Here is an 18,724-nt window from a genome sequence, read left to right on the forward strand (position 1 = left end):
ACAACAAAATCTTTCTACAGTAAAGATGCATAAATTATACATACTGAGGCAATATTTCTGTGATTGCCATCTGTTATAGTCTGTACCTGTGAGACAGAAGGAAATAACAGGACAGGTAAGAGAACACATTTGAGAATCTAGAGCAGACATGTCAAACACAAGGCCTGGGGGCCGGATCCGGCCCGCGAAGTGGTTTCATGTGGCCTGCGAAGCCATCCTGGAAACAGTGAGGGAACGGCCCCCACTGCCTTGGCCCTGGCCCAGAGACCCTCCTCCTGCCAGAGACCCTCAGATCTGTCCCACTCCTGCCCAGGCCCCCATAGGCACCCTCGATGCGAACGATGTAAAGCTGGCCATGCCCACCCAGTAGGCCATACGCACTTTAGCCACGCCCACCCAGGCCATACCTACCCGGCCCCGAGGGCAACCGCAATGCTGATGCGGCCCTCAATGAAATTGAGTTTGATACCCCTGATCTAGAAGAATCTGTGATTCCTAAGAGGGAAACGATATGAATATATTCATATCAGTGATTTACAAAAAATTAAATTGGGACAACCAGAACAATCATACATACTTTGTTCAAATTCAAATTAAATGAATAAAAATACACAAACATGTTAAGGATGAAATTCTAAACTTGAATATAATTCCATTAACAGGATTTACTCACAAGCTTCCTATAACTGGAATAATTTGACATTGGCCCTAAGCCTGTTACTGAAACCTCTTCCCGCTGATATTAGTGAGAAAATGAAATGAGCAGCCATGCTTACAGAGAGAAAATCCTCTTTTCATATTGCAATAAGATGGGTAGCAAACTAGTGTTTTTTTAAGCATTGCTGAGTACAGATAGTCCTTAACTTACAACTACAATTGAGCCCATTTTTTTTACTAAGCAAGACAATTCTAAGGTGCCCCATTTTATGACTTTTCTTTTGTTGAGTGAATCACGGCTGTTAAATGAATCTGACTCGCTTGTCAGAAGGTCGCAAAAGGTGATCATGTAACCCGAGGGACATAACAACAATCATAAATACGAGTCAGTTGCCCAGTGTCTGAAGTTTGATCAGGTGACCATGGTGATACTGCAGTGGTTGTTGAGGGTGAAAAATGGTCATAAATCACTTTTCAGTGCTGTTGTAACTTTTGAACAGTCACTAAACGAAATGTTGTAAGTTGTGGATTATCTGTAATCACGCCCAACAGTCACATGTAACATGTAACTGGTGAGAAACACTTGGGGCTAACACTTTACATTTTTGTTATACAATCAGAAAAGTTGTAGTAGAAAAAGGGGTAGATGTCCTCTGTCTTGTATGACAGGACATAATAAAGGTTTATGTGGAAAAGCTTCAGCAAAATGTATACAAATACAGGTAAACACATTCTAAATTCCTTGTGATGGTACTCAAGGTATAAAAATACTTGTCAATAATTGCTATAATTTTCTTTTTTCCCCATGACTTGTTTCTATGTTTTCAGTACCAAAGCACAGAGAAATTAATTAGATGATTATTATTTTTAACCAGATCATTGCTTCCAACATGAAAAATAAAATAGTATGATGCTGTTCAGACGTTTTACAACAACATAACAAACTATCATTAAAAAAACAGCAGTGAGTTCCGAATGACTTTGAGAAGCCCTCTGCAAAAATAGGCGGAATCAATTTCACCTCTTTCTAATACATGTGCAAGTGCTTCCCTATGACTACCAAGCATTTAACAATAATAACAAAATTCATTTTTCATTTTAATTAAACAAAAAAAAATGAAGAAATCTTGGGTAAGTGCAGTTAAACTCTTATCAGGATTCTAATTCTAGAACTTGTTCACAGCAAACACTTCCTTTATTTAAGACCATTTTTTCCACCTGGAAAAAAATCTGAATCCGTTTCTTGCAAAACTAATAAGCCTGAAGTAGATATGTTGTCTTCGCTGTGTGATTTTTACCATCCAATTTTGCAAAATAACACTGATCTACATCACTCGTCCAGCAATAATCCCACCCACTCCATGTAAAAATCGCCTCCTTGGGAAACGCCCCTAACAAGAGGTCAGACCAATGCAAAAGCCTCTTTCTCCATTTGCGCCGCCTATCAGGCTCATCCCAACCAATCAGAAAAAGCGCAGGAAGTTTCCCCCATTTCTCCCCTGAAGAAACCGAAGTATTCTATTTCATTTCGCATCCCGTAAACTCGATGTTAAAACCGTGTCTAATAAACCTCTCACCGATCGAGGTACCAGCAGAGTCGGCCTCCAAAGCAGCCTAGCTGTGCTCAAAACCACCGAAACGGCCATCCTTCAGTCTCCTTCGGATATACGACCATGGAGTGGGTAATAAGAACCAGACATCGCGAGACTTAAGACGAAATCCCGCGCGAGTCTCCATATTCCCGCGCGAGTGATTGCGCGAAGCTCACGCTCCAAATGTGGGGGGGGGGGGGAAAGACTGTAATTTGCGACCATAGAGATAGGAATATTTTCCCCTCTATAGCTTCAAGTGCGAGTTGAGGTTTTCCTTCATATTATAGTATTCCGGAATATGGCGTTCATGTTATATGCTATTATTAGGAATCCCTTGGAATCATTTGAAAATGGCGAGATAAAACTGCTGTAATACAGTGTGTTTCCCATTTCCAATGGGATAGAACGTCACTGTCGCATTGCTTTTTATGCAAACATGCACATAAATTATGTCTTTTTTTTGTAGTTAAGGGGAGAGATGTGTTACTCCCGACTGTATAAAAGCCTCAACAGCTTGAATTGTTTCTGCAAAATTCCAAGAAATTGTTTGCACCAAAATTATTTTTAAAAGCCAATCGCACAATCTTGAAATCTCATATTGCAGGATTTAACTTAATTTATATCTTCCTACTGTAGTCTGCGGAACTGAAACATAACTTAAAACGAGACTAGGAACTGCCATTCACTCGAACGTTGTGGGAGAAATAAAATGCCTGTCGAGCGGTGTCCTGAACTCAAATCCAAAAATTCAGTGATCCAGGCAGATAGGCAATCTTACTGAATTATTCTGATATTTTAAACGAACTCGTTGCCTTATATCTAACTCTCCTGGGTCATATTATCAATGTTCAAAATCCATAAATCTTCCGACTGTATCAAAGGTAACGCCCATCACGTTGTCACCTTCATAATTCCTCCTACTCCCACTAACCAACAGCATAACACAAAGACTGTAACCCCACTTGGGAATTATTCGGGGCTGGTCTATCCCATTTCTCTATGGTGTACCCTCTATGGAATCCCCTCCCAGCACAGGATCCCGTGATGACACGTCTATGGTCACAGACATCCTAGAGCGGTGACATTTATAAGTAGTGCGCAGGCGCCGCTCCACTTTCTTTCCGCTCGGCGAGGTACGTACGCGTGTGATGGCGCTAAGGTGGTTCAGGGAAGGGGAAACGAACTAGGCCCCAGACCGGATCTCAATTTGAACGTCAGGACTGAAATACTGTACCTTTTTCTCTTTCAGGCCTGCAATTATGGGCCGCCGACCAGCACGTTGGTGAGTTAGTGAAACGCTTCGTCGCGAGGATTAAGCAAAAGGGAGCGTGGCTGCTTTTCGTTGGGAAGGCGATGGGCTTCTTCCGGAGGGAGAGGGGAGGGAAAGCGAGGCTTACTCTTAAGATGGTGTTTCTTTCTTAAAAGTGTGGTCGGGGGACTCCTGGAGCCCCCCGAGAACCTTTCGGGAGGATAAAATCAAAATTGTTTGATTTTGATGTTGAACATACTCTCACAGATAAGAAACAAATGTCATTCCTACCTGGTTTTTTTTTTTTAAAAAAAGGTTTTGTTTAATAAAAATGACATCTGACTGGTTTAATTTTGCTATTTTTATATGATCCAGTAAATACAAATGAATCAGTTCTATTTTATAATATAAACGCTGGCAAATATAAGCCAAATGAACAAAAATAATACTTTTTGAGAGACGTTTCAGCCGCTTGTCAGAACTTTTGCCAATCCCAGAAGCATTAATTAATGAACAGTTTCCCTCTTTATTCATTGAGACAAAGTGTCTATAGATGGTGATTGTTAGCAAAGTTCAGGATTGTCCATTATTTTACATTTCTAGTCTTTTACTTCATGATGCAGGCAGCTTTTAATTTAAACCATCATAGGTTACGTACAAATAGTAAGAACTCACCTGGAACTAAAGCATAAAATTCCCAATGGCAAATGAACAAAGTGCCAAGAGGGTTAGATTATTCTATTCCATTGTAACCAATATAAAAAAAATGTAACAATGTACGGCAGGAAGCAATTCTCTGCTATATCTCTGTCATTTTTCTTCAGACTAATAAATGGGCTTGTACTAGAAGGATGATATGAATGAGGTAGTTTAACTCTAAAGCCAGTTTCTTGATTTCCCACTTACTCAATTTCATATTCTCCACTAAAAGTAACAGATTGGTTAATTTGAAATTGTTAAGACCACCATACTAAGGAAAAGCTCTCTAAACCTACACCACCAGAAGAGGGTAATGTCAATTTATTTAAATCAAGGGTCTGCAGTTTCCCAATCACTGTTTTATTTTTCCTCTAGTTATCGATACTGCAAGAATAAGCCTTATCCTAAGTCCCGCTTCTGCAGGGGTGTTCCTGGTAAGTGGGATATTAAAATTTCTTGGGTTTAACTACATTTAAAAATCTATTTAATAATATGTATATCTGTAGTTTGGAGAGCCATGTAGTATTGATTCTGTTTTGGTATTGGCTAAAAGGACCCAGTAGCCTGGTTCCTAATTTAATGAGTAATTTCACAATTGATAAGCTTATCAGAAATGTTTCAGTATGACTTCATATGAGAATGTTTATCCCTCCAGATCCCAAGATCAGGATATTTGATCTGGGCAGGAAGAAGGCGAAGGTTGATGAGTTCCCACTCTGTGGGCACATGGTGTCAGATGAATATGAGCAATTGTCATCAGAAGGTAAGGAGCAGTAGCAGATAGTACAGCCTATCTGTTTGAATGCTACTGATATTTGTAATCTGCCGTATTTATACCTTGCATTTTTCTTTAGCTCTAGAAGCTGCTCGTATCTGTGCCAACAAATACATGGTAAAGAGTTGTGGCAAGGATGGTTTTCACATCCGTGTGCGCCTGCACCCCTTCCATGTCATCCGCATCAACAAAATGTTATCATGTGCTGGAGCTGACAGGTAAAAAATGTATTACAGAGCCAGTTTTGGTGTCTGGCTTGTGGGAGAGCATGAGAATGAACTTGCAGTCAATTAAGCCGACCACCACTGTTACTATCAGTGGCTGGTGTGCACTGTCTGCACACAGCAATTCCCTTGGTTGTGTACGTGCCCTGTTTGTTGTACAGAGCACCTTAAGGGACCTTGGGAACATATACAGGTGAAACTCAAAAAATTAGAATATCGTGCAAATGTTCATTTATTTCAGTAATGCAACTTAAAAGGGGAAACTAATATATGAGATAGACTCATTACATGCAAAGCAGAATAGTTCAAGCCTTGATTTGTCATAATTGTGATGATTATGGCTTACAGCTCATGAAAACCCCAAATCCACAGTCTCAGAAAATTAGAATATTGTGAAAAGGTGCAATATTCTAGGCTCAAAGTGTCCCACTCTAATCAGCTAATTAAGCCATAACACCTGCAAAGGGTTCCTGAGCCTTTAAATAGTCTCTCAGTCTGGTTCAGTAGGAATCACAATCATGGGGAAGACTGCTGACCTGACAGTTGTGCAGAAAACCATCATTGACACCCTCCATAAGGAGGGAAAGCCTCAAAAGGTGATTGCAAAAGAAGTTGGATGTTCCCAAAGTGCTGTATCAAAGCACATTAATAGAAAGTTATGTGGAAGGGAAAAGTGTGGAAGAAAAAGGTGCACAAGCAGCAGGGATGACCGCAGCCTGGAGAGGATTGTCAGTAAAAGGCCATTCAAAAGTGTTGTGGACTGAGGCTGGAGTCAGTGCATCAAGAGCCACCACACACAGACGGATCCTGGACATGGGCTTCAAATGTCATATTCCTCTTGTCAAGCCGCTCCTGAACAACAAACAACGTCAGAAGCGTCTTTCCTGGGCTAAAGAAAAACAGACCTGGTCTGTTGCTCAGTGGTCCAAAGTCCTATTTTCTGATGAGAGCAACTTTTGCCTCTCATTTGGAAACCAAGGACCCAGAGTCTGGAGGAAGAATGGAGAGGCACACACTGCAAGATGCTTGAAGTCCAGTGTGAAGTTTCCACAGTCTGTGTTGATTTGGGGAGCCATGTCATCTGCTGGTGTTGGTCCACTGTGCTTCATTAAGTCCAGGGTCAACGCAGCCGTCTACCAGGAGATTTTGGAGCACTTTATGCTTCCTTCCGCAGACGAGCTTTATGGGGATGCTGACTTCATTTTCCAGCAGGACTTGGCACCTGCCCACACTGCCAAAAGCACCAAAACCTGGTTCAATGACCGTGGGATTACTGTGCTTGAATGGCCAGCAAACTCGCCTGACAACCCCATAGAGAATCTATGGGGCATTGCCAAGAGAAAGATGAGAGACATGAGACCGAACAATGCAGAAGAGCTGAAGGCCGCTATTGAAGCATCCTGGTCTTCCATAACACCTCAGCAGTGCCACAGGCTGATAGCTTCCATGCCACACCGCATTGAGGCAGTAAATGCTGCAAAAGGGGCCCAAACCAAGTACTGAGTACATATGCATGCTTAAATATCTTATGGCGTATAGCTCATGGGGTTTTCATGAGCTGTACACCATAATCATCACAATTATGACAAATCACGGCTTGAACTATCTTGCTTTGCATGTAATGAGTCTATCTCATATATTAGTTTCCCCTTTTAAGTTGCATTACTGAAATAAATGAACTTTTGCATGATGTTCTAATTTTTCGAGTTTCACCTGTATTAGTCAAGTATAGTAAGAAGCAGAATGTGAGTGGTTGACTTCAGTCTTGAGAAATTACGCTAAGAGTTCGATTGGTGGTTGATGGCATCACTATCAGTGCACTGTGCAGATTGCAAATTATGTTTTGTCTTCTCATTAGGCTCCAGACTGGAATGCGTGGTGCTTTTGGCAAGCCTCAGGGCACTGTGGCCCGTGTGCACATTGGCCAAGTCATCATGTCCATCCGCACTAAGGTGCAAAACAAGGAGCATGTAATTGAAGCGCTGCGCAGAGCCAAATTCAAATTTCCTGGACGTCAGAAGGTAGGCTTCATAAATACGTTAAATATATGTTAAGTATCTCAGTTTGCTTATGAGACCATGTCATTGCGTTTCTATTCTTATTTCTGATTTATTACATTTAATGTCCTACCGTAATCCAGATGGACTTGTCAGTTCCATAAGAATTCCTTTTTATTCCCAAATCCTCTGAGTCCTAGAAGTAAATCACCCACTGGGCTTGGGATTCTTATTTGTTGACAGGATACCTCTAAATAGTGAATAGAATAGGAATAAAGAGGGGAGGGCAGAAATGGTGTGTGTGTGAAAACATGGGCTAAATCTGGCGGGGGAGTGCACAGAAAAGTATTGTCCCCAGTGCATCTATGTGGGAGAATGGTAATGTTTCTCAACCTCAGCAAATTTAAGATGTGTGGACTCTCAACTCCCAGAATTCCCCAGCCAGCAGAGGCCTAGATTGCTGCCAGTTGGTCCATTGTAATCCTCTTTTTTTCTCTTTTCTGATCGCATGATCTAGAGCAGACTGTCTCAGTACACAAATGCACTGTAGCATGCAGATGAAGTATGTGGGAAACACAAATACAATTCAGCACAGGGAAGAAAATATAATAGCCTCCTATGTCCGCTGCTGATAAAGGGGTTGAGAAGTAATCCAAGAGACATATTCTCCATTCCTTCCCTGCCTTATTTGCATGTTATTGTAACTGCCTCTAGATCAGACATGTCAAACTCGCGATGTCACGTGATGTCGTGCAACGTATTGGGACGGGTTTGCAATGGGTTGGCCGCAGCTTCCGGATGACGCGTCCAGCCTGCGGGCCAGCAGTTGACACCCCTGCTCTAGATGGAATGAGCATGTAGGCATTTGTGACTCTTAGCTCCTTGAAGACAATTGTATAGGCTGCTTCATTCAGACTTTCCAACACAGATTGGATTCTTGGCCAATCTTCTCATATTTTTTTTCTCCTCCTGTTTTCCAGATCCATATTTCTAAGAAATGGGGCTTCACCAAATTCAATGCTGATAAGTTTGAAGAAATGGTGTCTGAGAAGCGCCTCATCCCTGATGGCTGTGGAGTTAAATACATACCCAACAGGGGTCCTCTAGATAAATGGCGTGCCTTACATGCAGCATGAGAGTCTGACCTCACTCGAGGACAATTGTGTTAATTTCTTGACAGAAAAGGCATCAAAATAAACAGCTCTATGTACCTACTGTGTGATCATTACTGCTAGGGTAAGAAGGGGGGGGTATCTTTGAAAAGTTGTAATTCTCACATTAGCAAATTTCTCTTCCTGGTCTGTTACCTGCATACGTGAGGAAGGGACAGAAGCCCAATTTTGGCATGGCAAAAATTCAGGATTGGGTTCTTCTGTGGTTTTAAGAACATTTTATTTTCAGTGGGAATGCTTGAAAATAGCCTGAAATGCCTATGTGTAAAGTTACCAATCTAATCTTTGCAACAGACCGATGTGATTAGCTACTTTCTATATAGACTGTTGGGAGTTTGCTGATTGTTGAGTATTTAGTTTGTTCAGTTTAAAAAACTTCCTTCAGAACAGGAAATTTTAAGTAAGAGTTGTTAGGGGTAAATTTGATATTGTCCATGGGGTTTTCTTGACAAAAATACTCGAGTAAATTGCCATTTTCTTCTCCAGCCGGCCACGTTTGATCACAACACTCCATTACGACCTCTCCGTCTTGGGTGGCCCTGCATGGCGTAGCTCATAGCTTGATTGAGCTGCACAAACCCCTTCAATACAGCAAGTCAGCGATCTATGAAGAGGCTTTATGGTCTTAGTTTTTTTAATGTTGAATATCAAGCCAACTTTTGCACTCTCCTCTTTTTTGATGAAAGAGGAGAGTGCAAAGGTTTGCCTGAACCTCCGCATTAAAAAAAATAAGACCACGGCATCTGGTCCCATCAGTTCCTGGCAAATAGACGAGGAAGAAATGTAAACAGTCATAGATTTGTTACTTTATTTTCTAGGGCTCCAGGATCACTGCAGATGGCGACAAGCCAAAATACATTCAAGTTCTATAGTGAGAGCTAATTAAGAATCAATTGCATATTTGATTATCCCAAGATTTAGATAACTGCCTTTAGATTGAAATATTACAGAACTCAACTGTTGGATGGACAATGTAATCCTGCCAGCAGTTTTGGAATTTCCAAGTCATACTTTTGTCATCCCTGCTTAGCTTCAACTGAGGTCAGCCAGGTGCTGCTAAGACTGAGCTCAGAATAAGCACTTGCCAAAATCAGAGTTGCGTTTGTTCTTTTTCTGTCATAGTTGAGGGAGAATTAGGTTGCTGGAGCCAAGCAGGTCTGCTGCTTATTATCTTGGGATAATAGACTTTATCCCACCTTTATTTTCATAAATAACTCAAAGTGGTGGATATAACCAATATTTTCCTTTTTTCCCCCATAACAACATGAGAGGTTGAGAAAATAACTGGCCCAAAGTCACCCAGCTAGCCTTCCTGCCTAAAGTGAGACTAGAAGTCAAAACTTTCCTAGTTTCTGTTGTGGTGCCTTTAGTCAATAGGCCCGTGTTTCTCAACCTCAGCAATTTTAAGATGTGTGGACTTCCAAGTCCCAGAATTTCCCAGCCAGCTATCAACTGAAAAGTTACTAAGGTTTAGAAACACTGCACTAGACTATCGGGGAATTGTTCTGTACTCTGGATAGCGAGGCATTCTGGGACCAACACTGGTTAAGTGAAATAGAGACAATCTAAAAACAAGGTTGACAAACTGAAAAAAACGTAAATGATAAAAAATGGTTCATAAGGAGCTCCAAATTTTAAGTTACTTCCTGTTCATATCCTAATGTGAAGGGCAAGAAGTCATGTAAGAACATGACATCTGCTATTAGAAAGTATTTGATCTGTCTCTCCTGTTACTTGGACAGAAAAAGCTACTTAAAATGCTCCCCTTTAAATCAGTATGTTAACTAGGCCACAAATTAGACTTAAGCCATAGTTCTTTTTACCACAGTTTATTGGGTAAAGTGTGTTCACACAACGTGGTATACCATGAACCCTATTCTAAGAGCCAGCATGGCTGACTTCACACAGGATATGAATTAAAAACTGATGTGATGGTTGGTTTGTACAGCATCCTAAATCTAAACTAATGAGACACCTATATTCACACAACATAGCAACTCTCAAGCAACTTTTAATTTAATCCTAGTTCATACAATGTCTTGAGTTCTGAGTCACAAAATAATTTCATTTTTAGCCTAACATAGGCTAAAAAACTGCTCAGTGTTTAGTGTAAAGCAATACATTGAATTTTGTGGAGTTTTTTTAAAAACTTCTTGTTAAATAACATCTTAATTGCACATTAAGCCTATTATCTTAAGATTGGCAGCATTTTAACTCAGTTTCAGACAGCTGAATGTTTATCAAATACTATCCCAATCAAACCTTTTTATTCAGCCTCAAATATAGGTAAACTTCCAGCACACTTCTTTAGGACCACAAAAGCCTATTCTGCTGCCAGTGCTTTGATACTTGTGGCAAACCTGTTCTTCCTGCAAATAATAACAAATAAGTATTACTGCATATAGAAGAGCTGGGAAACGCTATTTAGGCAACTGGGTCCGCTCTCTTTCAGTTGTCCCAAAGGTGCTTTCTTTTCAAAAGGCAACTGGACTTTCAAGAAAGCACCTTTGGGATAACGAGTGACTTGGATGATTTGAGAATCTCCATGGACGCTCTTTTCTTTTGCTTGAACACCACCTAATGAGAAGGAAGGACTCACTGGAGAAGAGCTTAATGCTGGGAAAGATTGAGGGCAAGAGAAGAAGGAGACGACAGAGAATGAGGTGGCTGGATGGAGTCACTGAAGCAGTAGGCGTGAGCTTAAAGGGACTCCAGAAGATGGTAGAGGACAGGAAGGCCTGGAGGAACGTTGTCCATGGGGTCGTGATGGGTCGGATACGACTTTGCAGCTAACAACAACAACAATCCAGCAAAGCAGGACTGTCTTCGGAGAACTGGCTCCACTATACAGGTAGTCCTTGACTTATAGCCATTTGTTTAGTGACCGAACTTAGCAACGGCACTGGAAAAAAATGACTTGTGACCATTTTTTTCACACGACCGTTGCAGCATCCCCGTAGTCACCTGATCAAACTTCATCCGCTTGGCAACTGGCATGCGTTTATGACGGTTGCAGTGTCGTGGGGTCACGTGATCCCCTTTTGCAACCTTCTGACAAGCAGTCAATGGGGAAGCCAGATTCACTGAACAACTGCAGCAATCCACTTAACAGCTGTGGCAAGAAAGGTCAAAAAAGGGGGGCGCCACTCATTTAACAAGTGCTTGCTTAGCAATGGAAATTTTGAGCTCCGTTGTGCCCAGGGCTATCTGTAGTCCCAAACTGCTCTTCTAAGAGGATTTGTTTTTCCCAACACTGAAATGAGGTGTTCCCATCTGTGACTTTCAGACTTTGGTACGGGGGGGGGGGGAGAGATGGGATGGTGAGAATGGCAGAACTGCCTGGGACCCACCCCCAAATGTTCATTGTTAGAACTGGGGAAAAATGGGCCAGTTCTCTCTATTCAAGGCAATGGAATGGAATCCCAGGAGTTATTTCGGTATTTGGGGGTGATCAACATTGAAAGTGAGCAATAAAAAAAATTACGCTGAGATTCGAAACAATGAGAAGCAAATGATAGTGATGCTCACTTCTATGACTAAAGCAGCATACAAGTTGACAACATCCTACTCCTGGGCTCCAGTTGACTTTTATTTAGTAGGGACCTACTGTAGGTTAGAGATTACTTACTTCCCTCAATTCCCTTCACTTTACATAATAAGCCAGTGGACAACTTAGAGTTCCTGCTGGGTCTTTGGAGCAAGCTTCAGCTTCACCTCCACAGGATAGTGGTCGCTGATTTCTAAGGCCTATAAAAATGAGAAAGTCTGGGTTTTTCTGGCTTGCCAAATATAAGCATTCCTTTTTGTTTAGGAAAGAGAATAAATAAGCCAACTCACCTCTTCTTCACACAGTCCAAGTTCCTTTGTGAAATTGTATGCCTTTGCTGATCCGGGCACAACAGCAGAGAGTAATTCTTCTCCGTGAACTATGATTCTAAGAGGAAAACAGTGACTGTTTGGCTCTGTTTCCAGGTTTCAGCAAGATGATTGGGATACTATAGAGATGGCCAGTTTGTGTCAGGAAGCGGAACAGTGTAGCATTCCTGGAGGACTGGTAGGCCTGACTGGGGAAGGGATTCAGAAGTGTTCTGCCTGCATTTTTAACCTTAATTCAATAGACTACTCAGCAGAGCAGCCCTACCTTGTTATTAATGACTGCCTGCCTCAAAGACTGACAATGATAGGGCTGCCTGTGGGATGATGGAAACATGTTGGAGAAAGCAGATGGCTGAACTTGAAAGCTGCAGTTTAGTACCTGTCATAAGAACAGCAAGTGCGGTGGCTGACGGTGGTATCTTCTTGGTCACTGATAAGCCAATGGAAGGCAGGGTGATTGCGCAGGCGGATCCTGGTCCATGCGCTCATTGGGATATAGGCACCACCTGCATTCAGGTCTCCCAGCACCATCACATTCTGTTGAGGTGCAGCAGGAAGGCAGGTTGGGAACACTGATTGGCTCATCTAGTTCAGCAATGTCCACCCCCTGCTCCCAGAATGTACCTCTGTTTTCCACCAGTGCATTAGTTCCATGCATACTTCAAATAGCAGGTCAAGCTCAAGGGCAGCTTCCCGAGGACAGCTATGGTGCAAGAGTAGCACAAAGTCTGAAGCAACTGTGGAGAGGTGATAGCAATACAGACAACTGTGAGCTGATAAGGATTTGTCCACATCTACCAATACACCTCCAGAGACCAGCTTGGTGTAGTGATTAAGGCACCGAGCTACCAACCAGTCTGTGAGTACTCTTCTTAGCACAGGGGTCTTCAAACGTGGCCCTTTTATGACTTGTGGACTTCAACTCCCAGAATTCCTCAGCCAGCGAAAGCCAACTGGGTGACCTTGAGCCAGTCACTTTCCCTCAGCCGTAGGAAGCAGGAGAGGGCAAATCGCTTCTGAAAAAGTTGCCAAGAAAATTGCAGGGACTACAGCAGGCAACAGGTGAAGGCATAAAAAAGCAGTACACCTCCAAGCAGCCTGGAAGCCCTTCCTCATGGCTACACAAATTGGACCCAAAATAAACGTATGTCATGGCACAACTGTATCTTGTGTTGTTTTTGTCCTTTTCGTTATTTGCAAATAATTATGGGCATTTAGTATATTATACTTCAAGAATATTACACAGTACTCTTTAGATTTATATTAAGCTTTTCTATTTAATAACTATAAATTATCAATACTGGTCCAAAAATAACTACTTGGACGTTATTGAATACCTCAATCAAGATAGGATGCTGAATTATTACTCCAATGTATTTTTTTAAAGCACAGTATACATAATATATAAGGACACGGTGGCTCAGTGGGTTAGGACGCTGAACTTGTCGATCAGAAGGTCGGAAGTTTGGCGGATCAAATCCCGAGTGCCGCGTAACAGAGTGAGCGCCTGTTACTCGTCCCAGCTTCTGCCAACCTAGCAGTTCGAAAGCACGTAAAAATGCAAGTAGAAAAATAGGGACCACTACGGTGGGAAGGTAACAGTGTTCCATGCACCTTTGGTGTCTAGTCATGCCAGCCACATGACCACGGAGACGTCCTCGGACAAGCGCTGGCTCTTCAGCTTTTAAACGGAGATGAGCACTGGCCCCTAGAGTCGGAAACGACTAGCACGCATGTGCGGGGGAACCTTTACCTTTACCTTTATACATAATATCCTGCCTATAACCACACTAACTCTTCCATTATTAGTTAATGCTCTAGCCTACAGCAAAGAGAACAATTAGCCAAGAAAACCCAGGCACAGTTTCCACTATATTTACTGGGTTATATTTCTTACAGTTGTGTACTCCTTCAGAGCTGGAAAGTTGTGGTTACAAAATAGAAGGATTTCAGTTCTTGATATATATATATATATTTTCGTGCCATGTCTCACTGGATGGCCACTGAGGTCCTGGAACTTTTGCCCAGAACAAGTTCTTAGACTTATTTACAGAAACGCTAAAGCTTACCTGTGTACGGGGAATGGAAATGCACAGCAAAGGGTCCCCTAGCAAAAGCTCTCGCATCCTCATCTCCAACTTGACACTGAGCCATAACTGACACAGCATCCCGACTGTCAGTGAAAAAAAATAATCAGGATAAAAAGATTGTGTCCATGAGGATTCATTATCCAAAAGACTTAAGTATGGACTCTTCCTCTGGTTATGTTTCCTTGGTTCATCAGGCTTTTGGCACTTGCCCCAAACTCAAAGTCTTTCTGTCCAAGCAAGATTCTCACAGAATCTTTTTTATTTTTATTTTATTTTATTTTATTTTATTAAATTTATATACCGCCCTTTCCCAAAGGACTCAGGGTGGTTTACAGGGCATTTAAAACAACCAGTACAAAAGTTAAAAACAAATTAAAAAAAGATTAAATCATCCCTAAAATTAAAAACCCCAGTTAAAAATTCTCAGCCTGGGCCGGAGAGCTCAAAGAGCCAGGTCTTCAGGTCCCGGCGAAATGTGCGAAGGTTGGGGGCAGTCCTAAGCTCCACGGGCAGCTGGTTCCAGAGGGCAGGCGCACCCACAGAGAAGGCCCTTCCCCTGGGTGTTATCCGCACCTTTTTCTTTTACAAAAAAAGCACTGCCCGCCGGCAATCTTTAACCGGTGGCACCCTGAGAAGACCCTCCCTGTGGGAGCACACTGGACGAAGGGAGCTTGATGCCGGCAGCAGGTGTTCCCTCAGATATCCCGGACCCAAGCCATTCAGGGCTTTATAGGTCATCACCAGCTAGGTTTATTGAAATGAAAGGAATATAAGATTTTTCAGTAATTGTACTATTTCCCATTGAGAAGCAATTCACTCCCTACTTCCTTAGGACTTTTCTAGTTTCCTTTAATTAACTTTCTCGTAATCCAGAAAAGAGAATTTTTCAATGGTAGCGAATTGTAGCTGGTTGTTTACACGACTGTTAGTTATCTGAATTTTTATCAGAGAACTCACCATTACATCATACATGAAGGTGAATTAAATTTGAGACAACCTTCCCCAAATCACCTTGGACAATTGCTCTTGTATGGCCCGAGGTTCTATTGAAGAACCAGACTGGAGACAGACCATCCAAGAAAAAAACGTATATACATTTATGTGATCATTAAGAACTCACATAAACTTGATGGCACATAATCAATCATAAACAAATCTACTGGGAAGATAAATCATAGGCAGGACAGAGACAGTAGGGAATAAAGACTGGGATTTAAATGTCGATACGCAGGATAACGTTTGATAGCAGATATTCAGCCAGTGCTGGCTTTGGTTCTGGAAATTCTGGTTTAATGCTATTTTCAGATCCGCAAATATTACCGATACAGAAAGACATTCTGCTCCTTGTAGCTGCTTCGTCCAAGTCTCTTGCTTTCTAGGCAGCTGTAGCGATGAGAAGGATCATACCTGCCATATGGGGGACAGGAAAGGAGGAAATCAGTGACGCTGTGTTACTTAAAAAAATTAGATGTCACCTTCCCATTGAGACTTATAGTTCATTTCAGGTTTAAGGAAAATGGCCTATTGCCTCTTCCAAAAGAAGGGATAAAACTGTTGGTGGTGATTTCTCTTTTCCCTGATTCTAAACTAATATTTACAGGGGGATACTTTGTCCCAAAAGCTCTGGTTGCTTTCTACCTGTTTCAGAATCAGTACAATATATTTCACCACATTCAGAAGAATGCCAAGACACATTCACTTCCCAAATAAATATGCAAAGTATTTAAGGACGGCCACAGTAACAATGACATCTCAGTAGAACATTCTTTAAGTGTCCTCCTTTGGATGTACAAAGGCTGCAATTCATTAAATAAGAATGTGTTCTCCTTGATGACAGTCAAATTCCAGAGCTCAGAAATAGAGCTTTGGGGAATGGAATAAGACTGCAGCTCATTTGTAGAAAATTTAAAAAATTTCTTCCTGCCACCATTAAAACAACCTATATGAATAATAGGTACAATATCAGTGCTACCTATTGCAGTGCTTTTCTTTCTCTGGTGCACTGCTCAAAGTGTGATCCTGCATTTTCACCCTACTGCTTTACTATCTGCAGATCATCTTATTCTGTGGTACATAATGACTAGAAGTGTTTTCTAGTACCTATTGAGCTTCCGCAGTAGCACCTGAATAGCCAGTCCCTTGGAGTCACGCACTTCTTGCACAGCAGAGATATCACAACGAGACAGGATCTGGTAATGAGAAAAAAGATGCACTTGATATTGGTATGCCCATCCACTGCATTCATGGACTTGAGGTGTTCACCAAAGCATCCTGGGAATTTTGAGGTCCACATATTTTATAGTTGCTAAGTTTGAAAAACTGCTCTATATTATTGCCAAGAGAATCTGATGCTGCATGGAATATTAAAGCATCATAGGCCAATACTACCAAGCTATCTGGTGTCCCATAAGATAAGTGATAAATGTTGTCAAGCTTCACACAGCTAGGCAATCAGAAGGAAGAAAGGATCACATGGACCTCTGCAAGATGTCTTCAATGCTGATGTTGGGAAACATGCAAAATCTTGGAAACCATAAGAGGAATTTCCAACCCTTATTTAAACTGAGTTTGCTAAAACAGTCTCTTTGAATGAGCTCAAATGCTTCTTCCTGAATTTCTCACTACCTGTGATGAGTAGCTGTTTATAAAATAAACTCTGAATTGTCTTTGGTCTCCTGATGGTTTATATCTTCTCTCCCTTCCATTATTTTCTCAGTCTCCTCACTCACTCTTCCAATTTTTCATTATGCTGTACCTCAGTTCATTGAACATTCATTGACAAGAATTAGATCATCCCAATCTTGTTAAAAGAAGAAATTCTTTTGGTTAACTAAATATGACTGGTATGTATTAGGGTAGGCAACTTTCTGATCTTTGGTCAACCAGTTTCAGTACTGTCAACTCCTTGTTTGCACCTCCCCAATCCCTTCCTCCTATGTTTGCTGAAAAAATAGCAACAATTTCCCACCTTTGTGTATCATGAATCCTAAAAATGCAGGGTAAGTTCTAAAATCTACAAAAAAATAGGTAAATGTAAATCCAAATTCCCTCTGAAATCACAGGAGGAAAAGAAAATCCTGCTCCTGGTCACTATGCAAAAGTCATACCTTCAACTGTGGCCCTCACCAATCCCAGACTGGCAAACAGCTCCAGCCACCAAAATATAAAAGCAGTTGCAGCACTTTCCAATTCTTCTAGAGACACCCAGAGCGACTCAGAGACCTTTCGTAGCTGTTCAAACACTGCCACTTGCCTTATAGTAACGTTGCTTTCTGCTTAGCTGAAGTGGTGTCAATTTTTATTTTAAGATGTGGTATTTCCCAACTAATGAATGAACTGTTGCATTTCTCCTTTTGGTGTGTATACTATGCCTGACTTCTGTCACAACCAATCTTTGCTAGATTTATATCTCACCTTTCATTAGGATATCAAGGTGGCAAACACACTCCTCCATTTTCCCCCACAACAGCCACCCTGTGTGATGGGTTGGGCTGAGAGAGTGACTGACCCAAAGCAGCCCTGTAACTTCCATGCCTGAAGGAGGACTTGTCCATTTTTGCCCTTCCCCATTCCAGCTGTCCCTGGATCACTTTTGGATCTGGGTTGAGTGCCAGCTTCTCTCACTGCACTTTTGTTACCACCTCCTCCACCCACTAGTCCAGGGGCCCCCAACCCCCAGTCTGTGGACCAGTACCAGGCCGTGGCATGCCAGGAACCGGGCCACACAAACAAGCAAAGCCCCATCCGCGGGATGCAGACAGTGCACAAAACCACGCGCCCTACAGTCCATGGAAAAATCTCTCTCCACATAACCGGTCCCTGGTCCCCAAAAGGTTGGGGGCCTCTGCACTAGTCCAATCATAAACTCACCTGCACAAGAGCTCTCATCACCTTCTGGTTGGCTGCCTTGGCTTGTCCAAAGCTTTGTATGTTGAAAGCACAGATTTTGAAAGATGCAGCCACAAGCATCATGTCCAGCAAGAGAAGCAGAAAGATGAAGGCTTGAGCCATGGGCCTGGTATGTATTTGATCTCAGGAGAGAGCATGTGTGTCTCCAGCTGCATAGGAGGAAAACAATGGTGCAGAAAACTACATGGCCACATCAACAAGGGGGAGAACACCACCTTTTGTGCTGCATGTTGAGTTAGGTATGGAACAATGTTGTAGAGAAAGAGCTGGACTTCACTGGGCTAGTCCCCTTCCATCTCATTCCTGATTCTTTAGCATCCCCTATGGATAGACCTCAGGAACATTCTGGTAGGACCCAAACTTTGTTTTAAAACTCTGTTTAGAAATCTCCACCCCCTACCCTACTGTCATCTAGATGTGCTGAAATGCAATCCCATTAGTGCTCAAGCTGAGGAAGGCTGAATGAACCACACTATTTACCTTT

The 18,724-nt window shown here is 42.0% G+C and overlaps 2 protein-coding genes across 2 annotated transcripts; one reads left to right on the forward strand and one right to left on the reverse strand.

Moving 5' to 3' along the window:
• The first annotated feature begins 3,372 nt into the window (after positions 1-3,372).
• Positions 3,373-8,403, forward strand: RPL10 (ribosomal protein L10). The gene is made up of 6 exons (XM_081316945.1): positions 3,373-3,531; positions 4,573-4,631; positions 4,853-4,960; positions 5,052-5,190; positions 7,055-7,217; positions 8,174-8,403. The coding sequence occupies exons 1-6, from the start codon at positions 3,509-3,511 to the stop codon at positions 8,327-8,329; spliced, it is 648 nt and encodes a 215-aa protein (XP_081173071.1). The 5' UTR covers positions 3,373-3,508; the 3' UTR covers positions 8,330-8,403.
• Positions 8,404-10,133: 1,730 nt separating this feature from the next.
• Positions 10,134-18,387, reverse strand: LOC308662787 (deoxyribonuclease gamma-like). The gene is made up of 10 exons (XM_081318931.1): positions 18,202-18,387; positions 16,432-16,520; positions 15,652-15,738; positions 14,311-14,414; positions 14,139-14,158; positions 12,866-13,141; positions 12,621-12,778; positions 12,203-12,299; positions 11,994-12,112; positions 10,134-10,734 (listed from the first exon to the last, which is right to left on the reverse strand). The coding sequence occupies exons 1-9, from the start codon at positions 18,340-18,342 to the stop codon at positions 12,038-12,040; spliced, it is 1,047 nt and encodes a 348-aa protein (XP_081175057.1). The 5' UTR covers positions 18,343-18,387; the 3' UTR covers positions 10,134-10,734; positions 11,994-12,037.
• Positions 18,388-18,724: the final 337 nt, after the last annotated feature.

This window comes from Vipera berus (genome assembly GCF_964194415.1).
Source record: "Vipera berus genome assembly, chromosome: 2".
NCBI classification, from domain to species: domain Eukaryota; kingdom Metazoa; phylum Chordata; class Lepidosauria; order Squamata; family Viperidae; genus Vipera; species Vipera berus.